The sequence below is a fragment of the Frieseomelitta varia genome, unplaced genomic scaffold (genome assembly GCF_011392965.1).
Source record: "Frieseomelitta varia isolate USP_RPSP 00005682 unplaced genomic scaffold, Fvar_1.2 scaffold_576, whole genome shotgun sequence".
NCBI lineage: Eukaryota > Metazoa > Arthropoda > Insecta > Hymenoptera > Apidae > Frieseomelitta > Frieseomelitta varia.
Genome location: NW_025110341.1, coordinates 474,422 through 502,037, shown reverse-complemented (window position 1 = coordinate 502,037; position 27,616 = coordinate 474,422). Strand labels below are relative to the sequence as shown.

General features: G+C 34.6%; 2 protein-coding genes across 3 annotated transcripts in view; one reads left to right on the top strand and one right to left on the bottom strand.

The window, feature by feature from the left end:
- Window positions 1-10,486, top strand: part of LOC122534092 — a 34,681-nt gene extending 24,195 nt beyond the window's left edge. Inside the window, exons 5-12 of the mRNA XM_043664405.1 lie at window positions 1,422-1,637; window positions 1,867-2,017; window positions 2,650-2,840; window positions 3,786-4,012; window positions 4,813-4,924; window positions 5,698-6,025; window positions 7,153-7,441; window positions 8,401-10,486. Of these exons, the coding sequence (XP_043520340.1) occupies window positions 1,422-1,637; window positions 1,867-2,017; window positions 2,650-2,840; window positions 3,786-4,012; window positions 4,813-4,924; window positions 5,698-6,025; window positions 7,153-7,441; window positions 8,401-8,740 (1,854 nt within the window). The 3' untranslated portion in view covers window positions 8,741-10,486. The remainder of the gene's footprint in view (window positions 1-1,421; window positions 1,638-1,866; window positions 2,018-2,649; window positions 2,841-3,785; window positions 4,013-4,812; window positions 4,925-5,697; window positions 6,026-7,152; window positions 7,442-8,400) is intronic.
- Window positions 10,487-10,785: 299 nt separating this feature from the next.
- LOC122534093 overlaps window positions 10,786-27,616 on the bottom strand; it is a 69,739-nt gene continuing 52,908 nt past the window's right edge. For both annotated transcript variants that reach the window (XM_043664406.1, XM_043664407.1), the window contains exons 5-6: window positions 19,704-19,854; window positions 10,786-15,536 (exon numbers count right to left, since the gene is read on the bottom strand). In XM_043664406.1, the coding sequence (XP_043520341.1) occupies window positions 15,292-15,536; window positions 19,704-19,854 (396 nt within the window). In that variant the 3' untranslated portion in view covers window positions 10,786-15,291. The remainder of the gene's footprint in view (window positions 15,537-19,703; window positions 19,855-27,616) is intronic.

The following is a 27,616-nucleotide window of genomic DNA, read 5'->3' as shown; positions in this document are numbered from 1 at the left end:
TAGAATATAATCTAAAATATAAAATGCAACATACATAGATGTATTACATCTCATTATACGATCCATGATTAAAACACATGTCATTTATAATACAGAAATTAAAGTTAAACAAAGAATAGAAAAAACATCTAGACTCAAACTAGTATTAGTTTGTTCACATAATGTTAAAAGTCCATAAAATCTCTCCGAAAAAATTTCCAAGATCAAAGAGATTCTTTCATCAAAGAACAAACGTAAAATCTCTCTAAAATAAAGTTTCGAGAAGGATATGAAAGCCCGAAAAAAAAAAAAACTGGATGTTCAAACTAACGAACAACGTTAGCGAATCGATACAATTTTTTTTTTCGCTTGATTTTGCATTTGCACGAAACGTCAGAGTTATGGAGCACGTGCGTATTATTGATAACACTTCTGTGGCTGGGACGTTTGGCCGATGACTCGATGAAAATACCACGTGCTTAAATAACCCCGATTGATCGGTTTAAAGCGATTCCGGAACGTACGATGTAGCGTTGCACTTCCCTCGTCGACGTCACGTGTATCCCGAGCCGGGTGACGTCACTGATTCGACGACACGAATAGAACCGAGATCAGAGAGCGATAATTTTAGCCACGGGATTAATTAAGATCCCTAAATTTTGCAAGATTTCCTGTCAAACCAGACGGACGAACACGACGATTGAGGAACGCTGAACGCGTACATCGATCTTACGCAACTGTAATCGAATTGATATTTTAGAGAAATGTTCTTCTTTCTTTTTTTTTTTTCTTTTTTTAATCGAAGCGATCTATAAGTAGACCGAGAGATAGACAGAGGGTTTATTTGACCTGTTGGATGTTATGGCTACACCGTGTGTGGATTTTTATGAATTTACGACTGCGCACAATAAGCAGGAAATATAGAAAATAAATTTCAGGTAAAGTGTAATAGCTTTCAGTAGGTCAGGACAAGCCTTCAATTAAAATTGCCATCCGTTCGATGCGAATTTTTGAAAACTGTAATTATTATGGTATTGTAATACCATACACAATTATTTAAAAATGTAATGAAACCTCGATAGAAAATTAATTCATCGACGCCTGTTTCCGATATGTCAATACACAATTTACGCGATATATTTTCATTATCTAAATAATCGATAATATAACATTTCAATGTATAACGATATAATGTATCGATCATATTTTCATTCTAAAGTAATCGATAATTTGTTACAGGTAAATAATTTACTTATCGTCTTATTCTACGACGCGAAAAATTTTCCCATCGATTTCCCTTTTCCGCGAGACAATCCCTTTCCTTCTTTCGCCTTCTCCATTTCGCGTCCCATAAAAACTCTCTCGAAATTCTTCGCGTTCTTGAGGAGATGGATCGCGCGCCGGTGACGCAACGAGGATTGAGAGAAATGAAATTGTTTCAGGGTGGCTCGTGCGAGTCGTTGTCGTCGAAAGGCGGAGCTCTAACCGGAAGCGACTCCGGGGTGCTCGAGCTGAGCGACAGCGGCGGAGGAGGCCCTCCAGGAGAATGGGACGCGGTTCCCGGCGTAGTCAGACAATGTATCAGGCATCTAGAAAATACGGGCCTTCGGACGCTCGGTGTCTTCCGGGTGTCGCCTTCCAAGAAACGAGTGAGACAGGTGAATACTCCACGACGTCAGATATTCTTATTTTCATTTACTTTAACGCATTGCTCCTCGAAGCTATTCATTCGACGACGAAGCCATTCATTCAAATCATTTATAGAGGGAGAATAATCGTGCGATTATAATCGTACATTACGAGATCGTTTCGATGAAATTCCTGCGATCGTAAGATTATACGAAGATTAACGTGACGAAAAACGTTTCTTTTTTTTTTTTTCCTCAGTTACGAGAAGACTTTGATTGTGGTCGTGAGACAAAGATCGGACCCGATCAGTGCCCTCACGACGTAGCGACCCTCCTCAAGGAGTTTTTTCGAGATCTCCCGGACCCTTTGCTCTGCAGAGATCTCTACCAAGCCTTCGTCCATACACAGAGTAAGAGAACAAATATGTTTCCTTCGAACGACCCTTTGAGAAATTCTGTCTTATCTGCGAAAGATAAATTTCACAAATCTTTCTTACCTTCGTTATTCTTAGTTTCATACGTGGACCTTCGTACTTAGTTTTATAAACGAATCTTTTGGAATTCGATAAAATCTTCAGATGAAATATTCACGTCAATGATCATCAATCTATTCGAGCATGAAAATAATTTTTCGGACAAAATCTTCACTATGAAACATGGAACATATATAACGTGCCGAAATGTTACAACACAGATATTTATCTGATTGGCAAAATTACTTTTATGAAGATGAAAACTACAAGAAAAAAATGAAAAAGAAGAAGAAAGAATTAGAGAATCACCTCGTCTAGTTAAATAATAATAATAATTCAATTTGATTAAATATTTTACAACAACAGCACGATTTTAATTAAATACCTACTTTTGTACATTTCTGCGCCCTCGAAATTTGTATACGTTGAAAAATTTTCAATCCATTGTAGAAAGGAGTCAAAGTAAAAGTACGTTTAATTCATCTCTCGTTCGTCGATGCATTTTCCTTTCACTACATTGACGTGCGAGATTGCGTACGCGCGCTAAGAGAGATTCTCGTACCCCGCAGAGATCCGGAACAGGCGACTTCAGCAAGAGGCACTTCAGCATCTCGTTCAGTTGCTGCCTACGCCAAACCGTGAGACACTCTGGGCACTTTTGAACTTTCTCAGCGTGGTGGCGGCGAACAGCGAAGATCAAAAGAACGAGACAGGGGATTGGATACCGGGCAACAAGATGGACACGATCAACTTGGCCACGGTGAGTGACAATTCGCGTACTTGTTAATTCATTGGAAGCAAAATACAGGGAAGTAAAACGAATATGTATTAAATCCTTGTGATTCTTGTGATTTTGTAACAATAGCGTGGAAAAATTGTAGAAATTGGTGTAAGTTTGTTTAAAAAAATATCGTGTTAACGCGACGTTGGTCATCGATGGATCGATCGAGAGGATTTTCGATGTTCATTCACCGCGAGAGTGAATTAAGTTTTAATTAAGAAGAAAAGAAGAAGAACAGAGGGACGACTCGTAAACGTAGATTGATGATAGGAAATTTTATTGCTAGACGAAAGGACTCGGAGGAATGTATGCGATCGGAATTTCATCGAGATTGGCTTTGCACTGTAGGATTGTTGCCGCTCTTCTTTTAATCTCTTTCACGTTTGGTCTCTAATCTTTTAATGAAAATCGTCGTCGTAATCTCTTCTAACTTTTATAAATATAAATATAATTCTTATAAATTTTATAAAAGTGATTTCTTTCAGCATGGTGCAAATGGTACAGTTCATTTTCGACTACAAGATTCTTCCGAATCTTCCAATTTAACTATCGACTGATTGTTTGGAGATCGTAAAAATAATTCGTCTATAAATCAAACCGATCAATCCCAAATGACGATTCCGTTTTAGAGTATAGCTTGTTTTTCTCTCTCAAAAGCGTACATTTATTTGATTGAAAGTATATATTTATTTATTTGATTTCCGTTGAGAAAGTTCTGCGATTCTCTTTTAATTTTTATAAAAGTAATTTCGGTTCTCGATTTTTCGAATCTTTTGATCGATCGTTTGGAAATTGTGACAAATCTCGTTAGAGAAAGATCAAATCGTATTTCGTTATTTCGATCGCGAGCGTATATTTATTTGTTTGATTCCTTTTCCCTTTCTCAGAATTGTCCATGAATTTTGTTCAATTTTCTTTGTGAAGGTATTCGCTCCGAACATTCTCCACTGCGTGAAACCTGGACAAAGGTCCGAGGTGTCTGCGGAAAGGGCGGAAGAAAGGATAGACGTGATAAACGTGGTCAGAACTCTTTTGGAACACGCCTCGACGTTATTTACGGTACCAGCCGCCCTTCTGGACGAAGTATACTTGCACATGATGGACACCCATCCGGCGGATTTAGATCTTGCGCTCTCTCGACGTGCCGATGAGTGAGTAACATTGAATGATCTCTGTTCTCTGTTCCCTGATCCCTGTGGGATCTCTCTTCTTTCTTGAATCTTCGAGGGAGATCTTCTAAAGGGAACGCTGGCGATTCGTTTTCGCACAATTTACTACGCACAATTCACTAAGGACAAGAATTTAGGATTATTGATACTTCTGTAAAATTCTTTGAGAATGATCGAGTCTTCTGTTTCTTTTGAAATTCCGTTCAATTTCATTCGTCGTGCGATAATGTAATTTTATATACTATTTTGTAATAATCCTAAATTATAATGTAATTCCAAGTAATCAATGATTCCAACGAGATTAAGTCAAACAAGTTAAATAAAATTTTTATTAAAGTTATAATTCCAAAGATTCTTAAATTATTAAAATTCCTGCATGCGTTGCGTGTTTTTTTGATTTTATCAAAAATTCCAACGCAACAGTTTCGCAACAAGATTCTAAATTACAAATCTACAATACAATTCCAAGAATCGTTCAATCGTACGATCATGCCACTCTCGGTTCCATTACATTTCCATTAAATTCGCCTCGAAAATAAACGCGCCGCTCTCCGTCGCTTTATGCAATTAAACGGGCAATCGTGAATATTCTATCCGCCATTTATCTCACTGCCAAAAGACACACACCACACTCGGCCGCTCCGTCTTTTCGCGGAGATTTTTAATTCGATCGCCTGACACTCGTGGCAAACAGCCAGGCGAGGTTCGCTCGCGTGTGTCAGTCGGCGAGTCGCGAGTTGGAAAAAGCTGACAGCGTGTTTCGTACGGTTTTTTTTTCGCAGGCAATGCGGAGACGAGGCGGACCCGTGCAGCGAAGCCGAAACCTTCTCGGTCGAGGAGACGCTGACAAAGTCGACAACGTCCACGGCCGGGACGACCACGTCCACCAGAAAGGTAACCAATCCCAGATCGAACTCAGATATCCACCGCAACGTTTCGCGGTATTACTCTGACGTCTTCGGCTGGAACGTTCTCGAGATCGAGGAAAGATATGGCTCGACTTCAAAGGGGCGAAACTTCTTGCACACCTTGAACGTTTTTATTCTCTCTCTCTCTCTCTCTCTCTCTCTCTCTGTATCTCACCCTCGATCTGCGGGAGTAGTTTCGTTTCAAATGTTGCAATTTGACTGACGTTTTTTGTTCTTTGATTCTTTTTTTCTTTCTTTTTTTTTCTGTTGTTGGAAATTTTTTATTAATATGTTTATGTGCGTATGGAAGTCATTAAAGTCATTAATAAGTAGAATGTACAGGATCCACTGTGTGCAAATGAAAATTAGACGAACAGTCATGGTTGTAAATTTTTAACACCTTCAAGTGTTACGGTTACATAAATTGAGATACTAAATGTACTGATGAAGCGACTAAATAATTACTTCATCTTTACACAAACATTTCATAAGAACATACATATTCGGTTTTTGTTCATTTCGTGGTCGATGCATGATGTTTCTCTGACAATTGCCACAAGTCCAAATAGAATTTTTACTCTTTCTTAAATACATGTGCAAGATATCGACTATAGTGTATAAAAAGTTATTGAACCACTCTGCAATCCAGTCCTAAGGTACATTCAGTATTTTTGAAATGATTGTTGAAAAAGAACGATCGTTAAGATTCCCAAGAACGTTTCACGCAAATAAAAATTGGATCGATTTTGGTTGTTAAAGGTGTGGACGAGGGAGCAGTGTCTTCACCAAACAGCTGGTGTTGGCGGTGATATAGGTCCAAGGCCCAGGCGGCCAAAGAGGCCTGGCAGCCGACGAAAAGAGGAAGGCAGAAGTAACAGCGTGGACAGTGGATCCAGCGAGGATCCAGCCGATCCACGAAGGAGATCCTCGCCGATGGTAATCACCGCCAGTCTTACCATACCGATGTCTGGAGCGTTCACGTTGAACCTCGACGATCCAGACATTCCTTACATCGAGGAAACTCCTAAGCAACCTAGTGCACCGCCGAGAAGGCAGAGGCAGCGATCGATCTCCGGTTGCAGCGAAGGTATGCCCTTTCCGAATTCTGCTACAGTATTCGGAATATTTCAAATTAAGTGGGAACCAGTCAGGAGCAGCTTTGTTTTATAAAATATTCTCCCTTTTATTTGTCGAGTACTTTTATCGAGGATTCTCGAGATTTTTTAGTAATAATTATAAAATAATTATAAAATAATAATTATAAAATAATTATAAAATAATTATAAAATAATAATTATAAAATAATATTTTCACGATAGAAAGTGTAGAAAGTATTGAGTGAATTTTGTTCTGGTGTTCGAATTTTGCCCTCAAATTTCCAAGATGTTCTTCATATTTTAAGAAAAATTTTAGAGAAATTGACAAGGATTGTTTTGCATCTTTTTCGTGACTAAGAAATTTTTTAACAGTTTCAAATTTAGAAGTTGGGTACACTGGAATAATAGATTTAACAAAGTCAGTTACATCTCCGTTCCAACTTTCAGTTTCCCAAAGTACATGCAACAAATAATAGAATAACCAGAGCTACACTTGCCACCTCGAGAAATTGACAAGGATTGTTTTACATCTTCTTCATGACTAAGAAATTTTTTAACAGTTTCAAATTTAGAAGTTACACTGGAATAGATTTACCAAAGTCAGTTACATCTCCGTTCCAACTTTCAGTTTTCCAAACTACATGCAACAAATAATAGAATAACCAGAGCTACACTTGCCACCTCGAGAAATTGACAAGGATTGTTTTACATTTTCTTCGTGACTAAGAAATTTTTTAATAGTTTCAAATTTAGAAGTTACACTGGAACAATAGATTTACCAAAGTCAGTTACATCTCCGTTCCAACTTTCAGTTTTCCAAACTACATGCAACAAATAATAGAATAACCAGAGCTACACTTGCCACCTCGAGAAATTGACAAGGATTGTTTTACATCTTCTTCGTGACTAAGAAATTTTTTAATAGTTTCAAACTTAGAAGTTACACTGGAACAACAGATTTACCAAAGTCAGTTACATCTCCGTTCCAACTTGCAATTAACCAGAGCTACACTTGCCACGTCTGCATTTTTCTCATACAATGTTCTAAAAACTCTGCACCGCTCCTGATAGTAAAATTATTACTACTCTTGATAATAAAGTTATTATTTGCTACCAGGCGGAAGACACGGAAGCGACAGCGCGGTGGGTTCATCCGCCACTTTGTCGGGCGACCAAGTTCCAAGCTCTCCACCCTCGTGGGCGTCATCGCCGCCAGCCAGCCCTGACAGCGCGGTCACTGCTGTCTCCTACATCCCCGACCAACAGGCCGTCCTTCAAAGGGTGTCGTTCACCACCTCGAGCGAGCTACGGCAAGTGACCAGGTCGAGCAGCAGCCAAGAGACGTCGAGGAGCACCGCGGCCCCGTACACGCCGAGCATCACCAGCATCGGTGGTGCGGTTTTGAGGTGAGAATCCTGCTCCTCTGAACTATGCTGGCTTCCGTGTGCAGCTGACAGGAATTGGCCGGATGATCTTGATTCGTGCTACTGTTCTGGTATTCGCGCGGAACATCTGGGACAGTTCGTTCACCCCCTTCGAATCTAGTGCAATGCACCGTCGCGGTGCATTCACCTTGGCATCGCGGTATTAGGTCGTCGTATTTGGTTGTTCGCGCTTCTTGTAATGGTGGTAAGGAGCCTTTTTTTCTGTGGTCACCGCGGTCGTCGTTGTTCGTCGATTTATTTATTTATTCATGCTTCTTTTTTTCATTATTTCCGTTCACTAGTCGAGTCTCTCAACTGGTTGTCCAGTTTAGTGATTTGTTTCATTTCCAAGTTTCTAGGACTCGAGTTCAACTATTTCTGCAATGGAAATTGCTTACTTTGTTTTATTTTTAGGTTTCGTAGGGTGGTTTCTTCTTTGTGTAGAATTATTGGAATTCAATTATTTGACAGTTTCGCAATTTTGAATTTTAAATTATGAATCTGGTTGTAATTAAACTGTGTCAGTGACAAGTTCGAAAGTGCAAAAATACATGGTACAAAGGTATAAAAAAATATTGGTAGAATAGTAACAGTTGAACCAAATCTCTATCCGGATTTAATTTTTCTTTTTTACATATTATTGTTATTACTCAAGTATTTGTATTTAAGTAATAATTTATATTAATATAACTATTATAATATTACTAATATATACAATAGTTATAATATAAATAGTTATATTAAATAGTTATAATATAACTATTCCATTAATTAATAAATATAATAAATACGCATAAATATTACCAATGCAAGTCTACTCGTATTAAAACTGATACGTTTTTCGAATATTTTATGCATTTCCAAGTCTCGAGGAAAAATTTTTCCACCCCCCCCCCCTCCCCCTCGCCACAGCTAATTCAATTACTTTCCCAATTTTCCAGATCGAAGACCGCCGACATCGAGAGGATGTTACACATCTCCAGACCAGACACAGGCATCTCGACGTCGCAGCAGAGCAAAACCAGCTCCACAACGTCCTCGGAGAGCAAAAAATACACGAAGAGACGTTACACAGACTCGAGGCATCAGACTCGTCACATCCCCGATTCCGATACGTTGGCGGGGAAGAACACGGCCACGGTTTCGCCCTCGTCCTCCGTGACCATGTCCTCCTCGTTGTCGGTGGCTGCCGCGCAGAACCAAAGAACCAGAGCACAGCCGGTGTGGAAACGACGGGAACTCATCTCCAGCGCGCCCAAGGACAGGGAGGGATACTTCTGAATGTCCCTGATCGGGCGATCGAGTCGAATGTCCTCGAATGGATCTCGATGAGCAATTTTCTCTTGGAACTCGTCTCTCAAGCTTCGTCAGAGATTGGAGTTTCGTTGAGCGCTCGATCGAAAGTTTTGTGTCGATCTTAAGTAGATAGGAACGGGCTGAAAATTATGTCGAGGAAGTGTGTACGAATCGATTGATAAATCGTACCTAATCTTGCACTTAGGTACTGTTTAGGAAATAATTGAATCAAGTAGTTCAATTGCAGTTTCCATTGCTTCCACTCCGATGGAATGTGAAAGACGAGAATGTTGTACATTTGTACAAATTTTTCTACGACGAAGGTAACGAAAGGTTGTATGTTCTTATAGGTATACTCAACTTTAATAATAATATTTTGAGACGTTTCGGGGGGGGGGGGAAGACTGACAAGCCTTGTGCCTTGACGTATTCAAATTCTAAAGTATCAAATGTTCCCCTAAACGATGAGGTACTTAACGTATTTAATGATCGTAAATTACATGACTTTTACAGTCTAATCTTAAACAGGTTAATGGTAAATTTGAAATTTATGCGCTGAATAAATGAACCACGAATAATTTCGTGAGAAAAGAAAAGTTCAAAGAGGTCCAAACCGAGCATACGATTCGATCGTCGAAAGTGTCCCAAAGTGAGAATAAAAAAAAAAAGAAAAAAAAAAACAATATAGTCACTGCCGATCAGGCGTGGCCTGGCAAAGTGTTCCTCGACACGTTTCTCGCTTCGGAAGTGAGAAATCGTGTGTTCGACGTATCGTGGGGTGTCTATTGGTTCCTAGACTACCGTCCTCGCGCTCGCAAAGATCTCCGTGACGAAACGCACGACTCTACACATACACAAACACATACACACACACTCTCTTTCTCTTTCTTAATCTTTCTTTTATCTCGTTTCTGTCTCTCCTCTCATTCTCTCAACGAGATTGTAACCTCGTGCTGTAACAAATGAATCGAACGAGAGGATCTTTCTACCTTGCGATTAATTTATACGGAAGAAAAGAAAAAAAAAAAAATAGAATCAATCAGCAACAAAATGGAACATTGATCTTGTATCTACATTCTGATGTAGTAGCGACACGTTAGTAGCGATTTGTAAATTATTTTTATTACCCGAAGGATTCGTCCGAGTTCCTCGTCGTGAATTCGCGAGGACCGCAATGCCGTGTGCATCGTGTGAATCCTCGACGAACCAAAGTTAAAGCAAGACTAGTCTCGAGTCCCTTGAACTTGTATCGGGCCATACTATCTCTCTCTGGATCAGCTGAGACATCGTCGTTCGATTTTTCTTCTCTTTTTTTTTTCTCTCTCTTTTCGATGAAACGAATAATTACCGCCTTACGTACGCTGTTACGTACGCGGAGACGTATGCATTTCGTGAAAATCGAAGACTATTATATTTTTTCATAGTTACCGTAGGTACCTAATGGGACCGACAGTTTGTGATCCAACGACGACGAACCAGCAGAGCCGAGCTAATTAATTTTAATTAACTGGTTTCGCTCTTTCTCTCTCTCTTTTTCTCGCCGGGAGTTCTTTCTCTCGTTGCTCGTTACTTCTGTACTTCGATAAATTGCTCTTCGTGCACGAGGAAGACGCCTTGAATGAATCCGTGTACTGCCGTGAGAGACGCGTGGCCCGAAAGACGCTGTTGTTCGTCATTTAAGTTTTCATTTTCAGTCTGTAAGCTAATAAATGAAGGTTAATTTTTTTACCACCTCGAGTACCTTATATTCCTGTTTCCTCGTTAGAGGTATTGTTGTATATTTTGCAATGTCTGTACCTTATGGTAGTTTAGTCTAGCCAGATTATAGCGAGACCGGGACATCGTGAATATTAAGTTAAATATTAAACTTGAAAATTTAAATATTAAATGTCAAACATAAAGTATTAAATTGAGCATTTGACAACGTGAAGTTTAAATATGAAACATTCAGAATTAAATATTTAATTTAATACGTGCGATTGTGGATTGTGTCTGTGGACGAATGAAGTGCAAGAAAGAGGATACGCTGGTGATCATGAATCATAGAAATTCCTTTATTATCGATCTCCTTGCGTACAGTCCTCACATGATTCAAACATCACACTGATCGTTACAAAATTCATCGCGATACAAGACAATCGTTTCGATGGGTAGCAAAATGTGCAAAAAGTGAAAACACGGATTTTTCTTTTTTAATATAACTTTTAAAACCTACGTTCGGATCACACACTCACACACACACACACACACACACTCTTTCTCTCTCTATTTTTATCTTTATTATGTTTCTGAAAGGCAGAGTTGGAATCACGCAAGCGCTTTTTCGAAATCCAGAAAAATTTTTCTGAAGCATTTTTCTTTGCACAATTTTATTTTTTTTATTTTTTTTTTTTTTTGGTATTTTATTACTTTTTTCGAACGGTTTATTAAACAATAGTGACTCCTATCTGTTAGAAGTCTCAATCTTTAACATTGAACACGCGAGAGTTTTTTAGGGTAAAAAGGGAAAACTTCTTATGATTTGTAGCAGTAACACTTTTTATAAATACAGGGTCAACTTTTACGAGTATATATTAGTATCACTAAGAATCTGATCAAGAAGTACTCCGAGAAACGTTTCGTTCGTTCGGAATGTCTTATCATTTTCAAATTCTTAGATGTCGAAATAATTCTTGCGTAGATCATACAAAGACACTCGGCTCGTGTGATCCGTTTCGACGAAACAACATCAACAATTTATCGTGCTATCGACCCAATTGCTCTCTACGAGAAACACGAACGTCGAAAAGGAATTAAGGAGAGGTACATTAAAAAAAAAAAAAAAATAAAATCCGTAGAACGGTTTGAATTTATAATTTACTAATAGCGTGATAGAATAATCTTCCAAGAGAGGATAGAAGAATAAGAATAAGAAGAAGAAAAAAAAAAGACTCGTGGTAGGAATGATTGGAAAATCAATTTCAATCAAACTTTCGTTCGATACATAAATAAATAAGCGTCAACAACTATCCACACACAGTTCTACACGTAAAAAGGAAGAAGAAATATAAAGAAGAGAACTCGCCGGATAAAAGGTCATAAATAGCTTTAAAATTATCGACGAAAGAAGCACAAAAAGAACTTCCATTGAAGAAATAGTGTCGCGACACCAACAGTAACGGTAATAAAAAATAATATTAATAATAATAATTTCTAAAACGAGTGAAACTCGCGTTCTCCTCGGGGGTTTCGAGACCAATGACACGAGCAAAAAACAAGATATCTCGTGTGCCTCGAGTAATACATCGCGCAACATATACATATACATATATATATATATATATATTTATATATAAATTTTTCTTCTGCATATGTATATGTATATAATATATATATATTAAAACAATCACTAAAAAATATAAATATATTTATATATTTATATTTGTATATATAACTCTTGCCGTTTGACGGCTAGCTGCCTATGCAGGGCTGGACGGATGCGGCGAAGTAAGTATTTCATTTATACTTCGTTCCTCGAACGGAGGAAACGCCGTGTTAAACCTACAGATGCGACGAATAAGGAGTGTACAGTGGAAAGAGAAAAATGTTAGAAAGATTGAGAGAAAAGAAAAGATAATTGGAAAGGAGAGAGAGAGACGCAGGGGAAAGAAGAGGGATGAAATGGAAAGGAGAGGGAAAAGAAAAAGGTGAAGAGGACGTATCACGTATCCTGCGACTTGCAAGACCCACGACTATAGTTGTTACCGGAACGCGCCATTTCACGATTTCCTTCGCGCTCCCTTCTCTTAAATCTAGCGAACAGACAGAGCGAATATCTCGCTCCTTTGCAATATTATTGCTCGTTCGTATCGCGAGAGGGAGGTTCTTTCAATTCTTTCAATTCGAAAATTCGTAACATTAAATGTGGAAGGAAATTTTTCTTTTTCTTTTTGTCATATTTTGTCGAACTTACGAAACGACGTGTAAATAAGTCTAAACAGTCAGACAAATTAGAAAATAATTCCAACGAAGAAACACGTGGTTAAGTATTGCTCGATTGGCACGTTTCGGCAACAACACGTCAGTTTTTCGCGAATTTAATCCTATTATACTTTTAATTGTACACCAGATCGCTGTGTTAACGATAACTTTCGATCTCTCGAGTTCACGCTTTAAAAAAAAAAAAAGAAAAAAAAAAGAGTTAACAGTAGTTAACAATCGGCGTTAATCTTCTCCCTTTTACGATCACTCTGCAACGTAATACCCATATTGGTATCATTGGCTGTTCCAGCCGTGATATGGAATCCGAATTCGAACGACGATAGTGTCGACGAACGTTGTTCTCTCTCGCTCTCACGCTCTCCAGCTCGATTCGTTTCGCATAACGCTCTCACGAATAGACTCGATTCAGTCTCGCGAAATTAAATCCCTTCATCAAATACCATTATGAACGTATCGCGTGGATATCGATTATGGTTTCGGCCACTTAATTTCCCCACCTCCCCGTTGTTGTGCTCGTCGTTTAGCGACGCGTATAATCTTGATTAAACAATTATACGTCGCTGGGCCATTATACGCGCGTTCGATACGGTTCGATTATCGTTCGATTAAATTCAGCTAACTATTTGCGGCCCAAATGTGTGTATCATCGTATTGGCGTGAAATGATATCTGGTGATCCTTATCGAAAGTTCGGTAGATTTTACTTCATTTTTCTTTGGAAATTTTTCAATGAGATTGTCCTGTTTCGAAATTTCGATTCAAGATATTTGATTAAATTAATTAGACTCTAAAGTAGCGTTTCTAATTGCGTTGTACCTACGATCAAATCAATGAATCAATGAATAATTGCTTCAGACATAAATTCATTTTTCAAACTGGTATAAACTGTTCGTTGTCTACAGGGTTAAATTATTTACCTGCGATTTTAATCAAAAATAAAATATTTTATCAATTAAAATTGTTACTATTCTATTCGGGATGTCTATTTGTCTTTCACCAGGCAATCTGAAACACCAAACTGAAATCCAATTTCCTGGGCCTGAACTTCAAAGATTTCGCCGTACGAAAATGAAGAAACGAAGCGACAGAGCTTGTCTAGTCTCTCCAACACTCTAAGAAATCTTTTCGCGGCAATCGACACGGTTCGAAAAACAAGCTGAATTTCCGCAAAGGGAAACAAGCTTAATTTCTTCTGGTTCACGGCTGGAAATTTAAATCGTTGAAAACTTAATCTCACAAACTGATTGATCCTCGTCCGGTCGAGCGCTCGAAATTTATCAATCTCGAATAAAACGAGACGCGAAAAGAGAAAGTAAAGTATCTTCGCAACGCAAGAAAGAACGAAAAAGAAAAAAAAAAAAAAATGAACGTAAGGATGTAACGTTTACGATGTCACGACGTAATTTTACGAGGAGAGGGGGTTGAAGATTGTAAAGTTTCGCGTGGCCATCGTCTCGAAATCAGTATTGTCACGTCAGGCATAAATAGGGATCTAGCTATGTTAGACGCCTCGAGCTGAAGGTTACAACGTTCTCCAAGACGTCACATCATTCCGTTGGAAATTGTAGTCGGGGCAATTTCCCTCGGCGAGTGCCTCGATCACTTTCAACAGGGTTTATTTCCTACGTACTCTCACGCGTCGTCCTTTCATCACGCGATGAAACGTTATCTGGGCCTTTCAGTCTGGGACTTTATAATCCAACTGTCAGAGTTCTTTTGATCCTTCTCTACGGCGAATCCTCCGCCGGAAGTTCTCGAGTAATTGGGAACCAACCGGCCGATTATCGGGGACTTCCGCGATTAAAAGGTACCGCCAACTTCGCGCTTGTTCTTCTTTATTCGAATGGAAATACTTGTCGATCCTTTGTAATTTCACGTACGAGGATTGGGTGTCTCTGAACGGTTATCTAAACATTATTTCTTAGTAATCCCTCGAATATTATTTCAATTTTCGTTTCTATATGAGTTTTGTTTTGTTGTTATTATGGTATGATTATTTTATTTACATGGAATTCAAACGTGAAACAAAATGCGCGTCAGAGGGACATTTGAAAAACGAATTTAAATTCTACTTTTATCTTTTTAAAAATTATCCAAGTTACTCTCTCTTCTACGAACGACGAAATTAAGTAGAATTTATTTCAGTGTGCAAAATTAAACTTACTCTAACGTGATTTGACATGTGAAATAATTTTGTGTCCAGGTCTTTATTTTTAAACGCTCTGTATCGAAATAACGTCCCATATTCCCTTAAAATTCTACAGTCTAGTTGCTCGGTCATTTTCACGTCAGTCTGAAAGACCCAGTACAACAACGAAAACCTCTTCGACAGCTTTCTCACAAATAACCGAAGAAAGAAAGAAATTCGTGAAAAATATTCGTTTCCACTCTTGTGACAAAGAAGGAAACTTCGTCGAACTATGTCGCCCGTTCCGACCGAACTTTCAGTTTCATTTCGGGATGCTTCCTCGAAACAGAGTCGGCCACGAGTCGACCACTGACGTACAAGAACAAAAATCCATCGAGATTCTCATCGTTGCGGATGATTTGAAGTATTTAAACCTCGGTGGAGTGCGTTTGAATTCGCACTTTCTTCTGGGAGCCGTTCCTCGACAGCGTCGGGCTGTGCGCCGAGAAGCCGGGATTGTGAATACCGAGTGGTTTTGGCTTTTTCAACGAGCTTCGTAATGGCGAAGCCGTGCTGGTGACACTTCCGGAAGTTGCGACCGACGCCATCGAGCCGTTCCCAGCTCCGCCAACGTAAGGCTTGCCGCTAGCGTCGGTCATCGATATGGTGCCACCTGAAATTAAAAAGAAAGACGGATATTTCTGTTTTATTTGCAATACTGATAATAATTTAAATAATTATTGTACATAATATTTAATGATACTTATTATAACACAGTAATGATACTGTATATAATGATACTTTAATGATAATTATTGTAAATGACATTACATTTAATATATAATAATATTCTAAATATATATATTTAAATTTTTATAATATTATATACATTAATTAATAATTCAATATTATATATATTATATAATATTTTAAACTATATACATTATATAAATGTGTATAAATATTATATTATTATTAAATATTATATTTAATAGATATAATATTTAATGATACTTTAATGATAATTATTGTAAATAACATTACATTTAATATATAATAATATTCTAAATATATATATTTAAATTTTTATAATATTATATACATTAATTAATAATTCAATATTATATATATTATATAATATTTTAAACTATATACATTATATAAATGTGTATAAATATTATATTATTATTAAATATAATATTTAATGATACTTTAATGATAATTATTGTAAATAACATTTATTGATATTTAGAATATTGATAGTATTTTGATAATTACTGTACGTAACATTTAATGATACGTAAATTAAGCTAGCTATGATAAATGAAGATTAAACAATATTGATGCATAGGTTTTGTTTAATTCACGACTGTTGCTAATGAAACAAAAAATATCGCCAGCTTATGGATAATTATTGAATCGCGTAGAAACATTAAAGTATGAAAGTTTTTTACTATATTGTTATAGATATTTATATCAAATTCGCATGATTGGTCTATAAATTTTGGAAAAGAAAAATCCGAAGTAAAGAGTGAAAGAGATCAAAAATGAGGACTATAAAACAAACAACAACGATGATACATTTTTTCATAGTCTTTCGTCCAATGATCGACAGATTTTTTAATTATTCGAGATTAAATTCTACAGTTTAACTTTGATTAAGAGAGGAAGCGAGACTGACAAATGAAAATTAACAATTGTCGATAAATCATTCACATTATCATTTACACAATAAATTTTCATTCAACTGTTCATACATAAGTGTAATGATTTTCCTACCGTATATTCGATAATTAAAAAATTTCTAAGATTTCTGATAATTACAGGATTCTTTGGTTTCCTTCGTAAACGAATCGTAGTCAGTAAGGACGTTTACTATCATTCGTAAGAGTAATTGCTTATTACACTATAATTTCCAATTACAGAACAATGTAATTACAGAATAAAGGAGCCAGAACATCGCGCAACAGTGATTACTTCTGGAATTTCTAATTAACTAAGAACCTCGAGGATTATTTTTCAAGCACGACGCGAATACAGATATTCTTACACTTCATGTAAAATTCACTATGATACAACTTTCTTTCAATAACGAGCTTCTCAGCCGTTGGATTCACAAGATTTTCGAATTGTTCTTGAAAATAAAAAAAAAATAGATACGTTTATATTTATATATAATATAATAATTGAAAAAAGTTGCTTTTTAAAGTTTTTGATCGATCGAAAGTTTACAAGATCTTTGAATTATTTTCAAGAACGAAGAGAAACGTTTTACAGATTGAAATCTACGAATGATCATAGTTTTAATTTTGATGAACACGCGTGTCACGTTGCTTGTACGCGTCAGTAATAATTTAAGCACACCTGCACCCTTGCCACGTGGAAATTCATCGAAACGTTTTGATTCACAACGACGATGCGACCGAACACACAGTTGAATTGTCAATCTATGCGTCATCCGAAGTTATTCGTCATTTTTTCGTTCATCGTCAAAGAGTCCCTAAATTCGACGAAGGAGTTTTACGGAGTTTCCAATTTTTTTTTTTTTTGGATATTAAAAGTCACATCGTTCGTTGAGATAAGAATGAAATTCAAATGCACAGAGCTCAAGAACAATATAATTAGTTTGATTCGTAAAATCTTTTTATAAAGAAGAAAAAAAAAAAAGATTCCTAAGATCTCCACCTTTTATTTTGTACGAAGGACTCGTTTATTTTACACACTGCCAAATTGTTTTCTCGTTTCTTCAAACAGCACGAGCTATCGATCTAAAATTGCTCAAAATTTCTCTAGGAACGATTCTCGTTTCGTTCAATAATCTCCATTTGCTTTCGCACAATTCCATTCACTTTACTTCGCCAAAAAGTAATATCCATCAGCCTCCAACTTGGGACACGAGCAAACGTGTTTCCTCCTTTCATTTGGCTCTTCCTAATGTCTGTTTATCTGTCCCCCTTCGACAATTGTTTCACTTTCTTTCAACAAAAGCCCGATATCGTCCACAATTTAATCCCCCTTCTCTCGTCGCAAGTTTCGCTAGTTTCGTTCCTTTTTCTTTGAAAGTTTCGCGTTGGATCCAACCCCTCCTCGTTACTCTTTATTTCCCTCGGTCTTCCACGCGCGATCTTCTACGTTCGATCTCCCTTCTTCACGTTTCACATCTGAACGTTATTTCTCGGGCATATTGGGTTTCCATCAGCTGCTAGGCGAAAGTCCTTCGAGCCACGCGGTAACATTCTCTCCCAAATGGGAGAACTTAGAAGGGTATCTCGATTCGATTTTAGTGGGTTCGCGCGGCCTCTAAGGAGAGAATGTTTAACATTCAATCCTGAACGAGAAACTCTCCGTAACCTTCTATAACATCGTGTATTAACTTGGAAGTTGATATGTCCACGTACGTGTAATTTTGTATTGTGTACTTGTCATAGGTTTGCTATTTTATTGTTATGCTGTTAGATTATCGAGATTGTTATGTTATTAGAAAGATATCGACTTACTTATGATAATTATTAGTTTCCAGCAAGCGGAATTCGAAGTAAACAGCTATAATTGATTGGTGATCTTTCCCTTCTATGAAATAAGTTACGTGTCATATTGTTATTGCTACTTTTTTTCTTATAATAATGAATTCTCATTGTACAGGCTAGTTTCTAAAATAGGAAAATTCCAGGATAAGAATACTCACAGGAAAAATTAGGCATAAAATTCTTCTAGATTTACTTTGTTGAAGTTTGAATGAATTTTTGTAAACTATATAAATAGTAACGTATATAAATAGTAACTATATATAAATAATACGTATATAAATAATAACGTATATAAGCATTTTTTAATTATATTATGACTTTTCGTTGTACTTTCATCTCGTTTGTTTCATACCGGTTCTGATATCAATTGTTGCTAGTCACAACACTTCAATTTAAAATCCAAGAGCTAAAAATATGTCATTGACGCGTGCGTATTTAAGAATTTATCCTGGAAGGATTAAAATGTAAGTCGCCTTTTTTATAAAATTCTATTTTACAGTAAATGTTTAGAAAATGATGTATAGAAAGTAAATGTTTAGAAACTGCTGCTTCGTCATGTTATCGCGTAACCTTGAACATAACCCGTTTAAAATTGTGCATCGAAGCGAAGCCTCTATTAGTTGCTAAATGGATATGTCTCCTCGTTAACCACATAAATGACATTCCGATGAGGGAAAAGGCTTTCATTCCACGCTGCAAACTGGCAGCTTTCTCTTTGTTCCGTGAACGTGCAGCGTAAGTAAGATGTAAAATTTATATAATATTATTAGAAAAATAAGCGTAAAATTTATATAATATTGTTATAAAAGTAAGCGTAAAATTTATATAATATTATTAGAAAAATGAGCGTAAAATTTATATACACGTAAAATTTATATAATATTATAAAAATAAGCGTAAAATTTATATAATATTATTAAAAAAATGAGCGTAAAATTTATATAATATTATTATAAAAGTAAGCGTAAAATTTATTTAATATTATTATAAAAAATAAGCAAGACAACAAGTACAATTGATCAAATGCTTAAAAAATCAAATTCTTAGCATATTATTTATGTATTTTATCATTACACTATTTAACTTATTGCAGTTTCATATTTTTTTAAAGAAATTTATTTCATCCGTGTGTATGTTGTGCGTCCACTCTCCGAGAGTTAATATAACAGAATCATACCAATATCTTGCACGCCATTATTAATTGCGTAAAATAGAGTTTCCTACCACAAATTTTTCATTGACGACAGTTTTATATTCGAAACAGAGTTAAAACAAGAAACAATTGTTAAATTAAACGTGTCTAGCAAACTTACCGTTTGTGGGTTGGTGTTCCCGGTAGCCGGGATTATTTATGGTAGCTGCACTGACAACCCTAATCTTTGTCGGATCACCGCCTCGTCGAGCATAAATACCCTCGTATACCGCGGTGACCAGCACGCCAAAGTTCAAAGCGATCGCAGCCAACTGCAACAACAAATTCCAAATTCTTTGCTCAATATGAATATTTCGAACTAACTGTGTACCTGCGTGTTTAAACAGTTTATCAGATAAATTATTCTACCATTTGAAATATAGGTTTACGGCGAAACGACTAACATTTGATGTAGGAAAAGAGGGAGCAACGTGGATAAGCTGAGGGATAGTCGGTCTATAATTTTATGATTAATTGACGTTCTGACAAAAGATATCATACGTAGCGAAATTTGAACTGAATGAAAGAACTATAATTTGTTTAAATATTATATTTCTCGTATTTGGTATTTTAAATACCACGTTCAACAGTCCACATTCCACGTCTTATATTATACTTTATCATCCCTCATTCTACATTCACACGTTCCATATCTCACATTTTATATCTCGTGTCCCATATTCTATATTTTATATCCCATACACTGTATCTTATATTTCAGGTCTAATATCTCACGTCTCATAGTCCGTATCCTACATTCCTCATCCCATGTCCCATTATTCTTACGCGATACTTTACATCTCACATCCGATATCTCGTGTTTTACATTTCATATCTCGTCCTGTATTCCACATTCTACACATTACTGAATTAGATCCCACACTCCATATTCTACATTCCACACACTATATCTCACATTTCTTACCTCACATTCCATATCTTATATCCCACACGCTATATCTCGTATAATATATTTCAGATTCTATATATCATATCCCACATTCTACATGCGTATCCCATAGCCCATAATTCCGCATTCTATGTCGCATATTTCCCACATCTTACATTCCACTGGTCCTACACATGGGGTTTAAAAACGATTATGATATCGATCATGAAGGATCGATATTCTTAATAACTGTTATAGAAAACCGAAATTTTCTATTAATCGATTACGGTTCTTCAAATATCGGATATGGATTCACATATCGGTCTTAGAATCGTCATTTTTCCAGCTCCATTTTAACTTGTTCAACTTAAAATATGTTTAAATGAATTAAAAAAAGTATATCTCACAAGTAGAACGAGTTCTTATCTGCTCAGATATCCGCAAGTAGAAGGAGACTATATATGGCCAGACCTACTATCCCTACGAAATAAATTTTTCCCAAAGTTAATATGCGAGCTAGTCTGAATTTTCTTACCAATATAAAATGAATTTTGTCCCATAAAATGAATTGGCCCACAAATTTCCCACAAAAATAATTTTCGGGCTAATATGAAACCTTTTTCTCCCGCAAAATGAATTTCGTAGCCCGTAAATTCAGAAAATTATATTTAACTATAAAAATTATAAAAATTATACTTAATTATATTTAATAATATATATATATTTAATTATATTTAATTATATATATATATTTAATTATATTTAATTATGTATATATTTAATTATATTTAATTATGTATATATTTAATTACATTTAATTATATATATATTTAATTATATTTAATTATATATATTTAATTATATTTAATTATATTTAATTATATATATATTTAATTATATTTAATTATATTTAATTATATATATATATATTTAATTATATTTAATTATATATATATATTTAATTATATTTAATTATATATATTTAATTATATTTAATTAATTTAATTATATTTAATTATATTTAATTATAAAAATTATAAAAATTATATTTAATTATAAATTATATTACGGGGACACATTCCCGTATTTCTACTATTTGCAGCCTTTGTATCTTTGCAACGGCAAATTTCCTAGAAACGCATAATCACATAATATCGCATTGTATCACATTATATTTAGATATATTAATTATATATTATATGTATAATAATTGTTATAATAATTATTATCTAGATATATTAATTATATTCCATTATATCTAGATATATTAATTATTCGGCGAACCACGAACGAGCGCACGTTGTATCTTCCCATTGTTCTGAAACTCGTGAGCTTCCACCTCGTTGGTCTTTACAAGAAACGCTTGCTTCCAGCTCGTTTTCACAGAGACTAATCGATGTCGTTGCCTCTCTCTTGCGAGATATGCACGATCGTAAGAGAAAGAGGGTGGTAAAGGATGGGAACGCCGGAAAGAACATGGAAAAGTTCAATGGAGACGAGGAATTTAATTAAGACGTAACAAAAGACGTTGGGAAGCCATTGTTCCGCCGCAATAATTAATTCACCGTTGTTCCTTTTTCTCTCTCTCTTTCTCTCCCTCATCCATCGTGCCTTTCCATCAGCTCTACGCTCGAGAGAAAAAGAAAAAGAAACGGCGAAAAAATCAAATATAACGGTCTGGCGATAATTTGATTAGCAACACGATTTTCCTCGATTTTTCTCGGTTCTTTTTATCATCCCACGCGTAACATTACTATTATATACCGTTTTTGATTGAGATTCGGTTAAATCTTGCATGAGATTATTTTTAATATTTCTAATTTTGACATTCTACGATTGGCGCTGTCATTAGTGTAGACTTTTGAACAATTTTAATATCTTTGTGTGAAAGTCTTTACTCGACGTCATGTATATTCTTGTAATTTATGGTAGAACAAAGCCACGGTATTAAGGAATGCTTGTTAGACTTTGCATGTATTCTATAGAATATTTTAATATTCAACGTTAGAGATCGATCTTTAGTTGCGCCCTGATTAACACAGATTTCTACAAAATTTTAATCCCCTTGAAACTCGAGAAACAATTTATCGTAATATTTACAAATATTTTAAAGCTCATGAAATTTCAAAATCGAAATAGAAGGAATAATGATACCAAAAAAATATTAAACGGATTATTGAGAAACAAAATTTAACAGATTAATCGAGAAAATTTTTTGTGCGAGGTTCTATGAGATAAAGTTCAAAGGAAAATATTCTTTGTCGTTTGATGAAGAAAAGAGAAAAATTCGCGAGTAAAAATATTTATTCTGTGAGTGTCCAAGAAAATTATTCAACTCGAAAAGATGGTAACATTAGTAGATTGAACGTCTGAAATGCTTTGGAGCAAGAAAAGGAAAAGTAATCAGAGAAAACAAGACTCTGTCTCTTTACATTCAAATTTTATTCACCACCAATGAGCTACTTTACAATCTCTCGTTCTTTTTTGTTAAGTCGATGCTGAAGGACAGCATTGATGCCGTTGTTATTGGCGCCAAGGAGAAAAGTAGACTGAGAAAATTTTATGTCTTTTCTCTTCAAAGTTGTTCTACGAGACATTTAAATGCTAATTTCTTTTCAACGATGTCCTCTGAATTTATTCTCTTCCCTTAGATAAAGAAACGTAAAATATTCCTGTTAGACAATTTTGCTGAATATTTAATATTTGTTTAGACAATTTTAATAATAAAGAAATGCTTCGATTAATATTAATTTAAAGCCTCAATTGATATCAGGAAGAAAAAGAATGATTATAATATATTTATATCTAGAAAAGATTAAGAAAACAAAATCTGATATTGTTGAATGTCAGAAATTATTATTACAAAAAGAAGTGAGAAATAAATTTTAACTCGAATCTCTTCATTCACCAAGAATTTGCTCCATTAGCAGACTATTATTTATTCTTGACCTCAGAGAACGTTTTCTTGACAGGGGACTTGATAATCGAGAAGTTTGTAAAAAATATTTGAAAGAAATTCATTTACCAAAACAATTAAATTTTTATAAAAACGAGTCGCGAAATGATGAAACGATTTTTGAATTTCAAACGAGAGTCAATTTTTTGCTTAAACGAGTGAATTCCTGGTTACAATTTTCCATATGTATTTTTTTCACTTTCTTTCAATTGTTTACTGATCACGATAATTTCTCAAGCATTTTGACGTGGTAATGTAATACACAAAAATATATATACAAAATACATTTACAATATTTATATATGTATGCAATTATTACTAATATATATACATATATACTTTATTATTAATATATATATATATACTTATTATTATTAATATATATTAATAATAATTGTATATTATATATAATTATATATATATATATAAATATTGTAAATATATTTTGTACATATATTTTTGTGTATTATTATTAATTATTATTAATATATATTAATAATATAATTAATATATATTAATAATATAATTATAATAATATATTAATAATATATATTAATAATATTTTTGTGTATTATTATTAATTATTATTAATATATATTAATAATAATACACAAAAATATATTTACAATATTTAAATATATATATGTATACAATTATTATTAGTATATATATATATATATAAATATTGTAAATATATTTTTGTGTATTATTATTAATTATTATGAATATATATATATATATATATATATATATATATATATACACAATATAATTTAAATATATATACAAACTCCTTGAAGTATCCTCGATCATTTTCATAAAAGCAATAAAACTTTCATCAAAATCCACAGATCACGAAAATTCCTCAAATATTATACTTTAGAACTCCTTTTCCTCTTTTCGCGCCAGAAACTTGATTCCTATCCTACATCAGCTTCACGACAGGGCGGCAAACTTATGCCTCTTATATAACTCAGGAAAAGAAAAGTGCAAGGGGAAGGCCGCTTGATCTCGAAGTATACAGTCCCGACGATCGTCGAATACTAAACGCACTCCTCGGCGAACGCGAAATCCCCGCGGCTTAACTTTACATCGTTATAAATCGCGGACGGACGTTACCTTGCCCTGTTTTTGTTTGTTCATCTTATCCAGCTCGATCTCGTCCTTGGCCTCCCTCAGAAGGCTCCGTCTCTTCTTTTCCATCATCTTGGATTAAGCGCCACAGTATACTCGTGTGGCAATTGTCACGTAACACGGATAAAAGGGTATCTCACATAAAATCTCCATACGTTTCACCTACCACTTGATGTTCACGAATACGTACGTTTCATTTTCTTCAACAGTCCTCAACAGTAATGTTAACAATGTCCTCGACTTTCACTTCCAAAAGTAAAAATTTTGTTATAAATTTGCTTTCTTTTAAAATTTGCTTTCTAAAATTTTGTTATAAATTTGCTTTTTTTTTTAAATTTTCTTTATAATTAAGTAAAGATTTTGTTATAAATTTGCTTTCTTATCTTCTTATTGTATTAGAGAAGCTTTTGTAAGAAAATTTTAAACTATAACCTTCTGATGAGTGTTTAATTCAATTTGTGTGATTATAGTATTGTGCTGATTGTAAAATTTTAACATTAAAAGTTCAAAGAGTACAATATAAATTTATTAATGTATTTAAAGTATGAATGTATTTTTAATTTGTACTTAATTTCAAGTACTGGATTTTCGAATTAGAATTTTCGTCCATAATTTTCTTTTTTTAACCGAAGAGTTAAGAGCCTTTTCAAATGCAAAACTTTGTATTTAAACTCTCGCTGGTAACTAGAGAAATTTAAAAAAAAAAACCTCGACAGATTTCAATTCAGAATTTTTACACAATGTTTGAATCAATGGTCACGAAAAGTGTGAAAATATTGTGTAAATTTTGAAATTGACATTCATTGATCACTGATCAATCGTACGACACGTTTCGATCTCCTGTTTCATTGTAATCATTTACCAAATTAAACGATCTGTTTAATTTCGAAACGCTGTTTCTTTTTTATTCTTTTTTATCGGCGAATAAATCAAATTAGAGTTTCATTTGTTAAATATACTAAATACCACGAGAGAAGACACTGATATCATTGTACATTTATACTATTTCTTGCTCTCGGTGAACTTGAGGAATTACCAGAAAATTAATATAATCAAAACGTTCGTTGCCAGTAAACGTTCGAGCCACGAAAATTCCCGCCACTTTCCAATTCACAAAACAATCATCTATTCTCGCGCACCGAACAAATTTAACCGCGTTGGTAGAGCTGTTCTTAATCTGTTCACACGCTGTTAAATGTAAATTCACACGGCCGAAAAATTACGATTTTTCTGTCGATTGAAACGGACAGCTCCAAGGAAGAAAACGAGGACAGAAGGCACTGAACGAAGTCCGCATACACGGTCGAGGAAAGAGTTTTATGGTTAAAACGAAGAAACGGGGACGCACGATTGCTGGCAAACGATCCGCGCCAAAACGTTCACTGAGGGTTCGCCAATGTCGTCTCATTGTTTTTAAAGTGTCCAACAGTCGCGGGTGCTCTGACACATACTAACTAAGCCCCTGCGGGGGGCTTAACGAGACACCTGGCGAGCTGTTCCTGATCAGGTGGCCTTTAAGCGTTTAATTCCCCGATCGTGCGCGACTCGCGTATACGTTTCACACCTCGTTTGGAATCACCGTTCGTACATTACACAAACACACACGCGCGCGATCAGTCAATCGTACAATTCTGCGTACGTCTGTCAAATTTCAATTAGTTTGAACTAGACTATCTCCAAAGTACTGACTGGCAAGTTGCAAATGTTAAAATCTTTTTATGCATCAGCGAAACACAATAATAATAATAATAATAATAATAATAATAATAATAATAATAATAATAATAATAATAATAATAGTAATCACACATTTTTCACATCTTACAATTTTAATAGTATATATAGTCGTGCAATATATGATAATTTGTATGTGTGTAAAATGATTGTATAGTAATTGCATGGCAAATTAATGAAAGAGTAAAATATAAAATGATAATAATATAAAAAATATAAAATATAGGGTGTTGTATATTCTCTTGTACGATACAATAATAATATATTATAATAATAATTTAATTAATAACATATAATAATAATAATAATAATATATTAAATACATATATTTATATTATATATTATATGTTTATATTATCTATTATCTATAATTATACAGTAGTATATAAATTGTACAGTATAGTTCCTGATAAAAATATAGTAGTAGACCTTCACTAAACAAATTTAAGAAATACCTAACCATTCCAAAGTTAGTACAGCTTTGGCTAACAAATAAATAGTAACACACAATAAATTAATAAAATATTAAAATATTTAAAACATTTTGCTTCTCTCTATATTTCATTCGGAATTTTGCAGATGCACGTAGACTTAGTGTTACGTACGTGTTGTATTATTACGAGAATTATGTATACCAGTAGAATTATCAAATCAATAATTGATTCGATCCGCTCGACAGAAAATCTGCCGCGTAATTAATTGGATCTAACGCGGTTAAGAAAATTATTCAATGGATTTATACGGATGTACCGTAGACAAGTATAAATTCAGCCGAGTCGCGGAGGATGTAACGTAATGGGTGTTTAATTACATTACGTTGTTGGGAACAGCGTGATTGCATCACCTCAATATTATGCAACTTCGTTAAGAGATACTGTTTCCGATTCCTGCACGTACGCGAAGATCTTTCTGCGAAGATCTTTTAATGATAACGAACGATGCTTCCTCCTATTATACGAGATAAGTCTCTTTCTTTTTCCATTTCTCCCTCATATTTTATATTTCCATTCTCTCAATGTTTTGTATTCCCTCTTATATTTTATATTTCTATTTCTCTCGATACTTTATATTTCGCAATGTCCTTTTTTTTTTTTTAAATATGATTCACCAGCAATTTTCATATTTGCAACGATCGTACCGTTTGCGTTTCGAAGTTTCATCTCGGAAAGATAATATTTCGTAATATTTCGCAATATTACAATATTAATATTAATATTAATTATAAATATAAATATAAATATAAATATTAATATTGTAATAATATATTATATAATTATAATATCTATATAATTATGTAATAATATGTTAATATATTATGTAA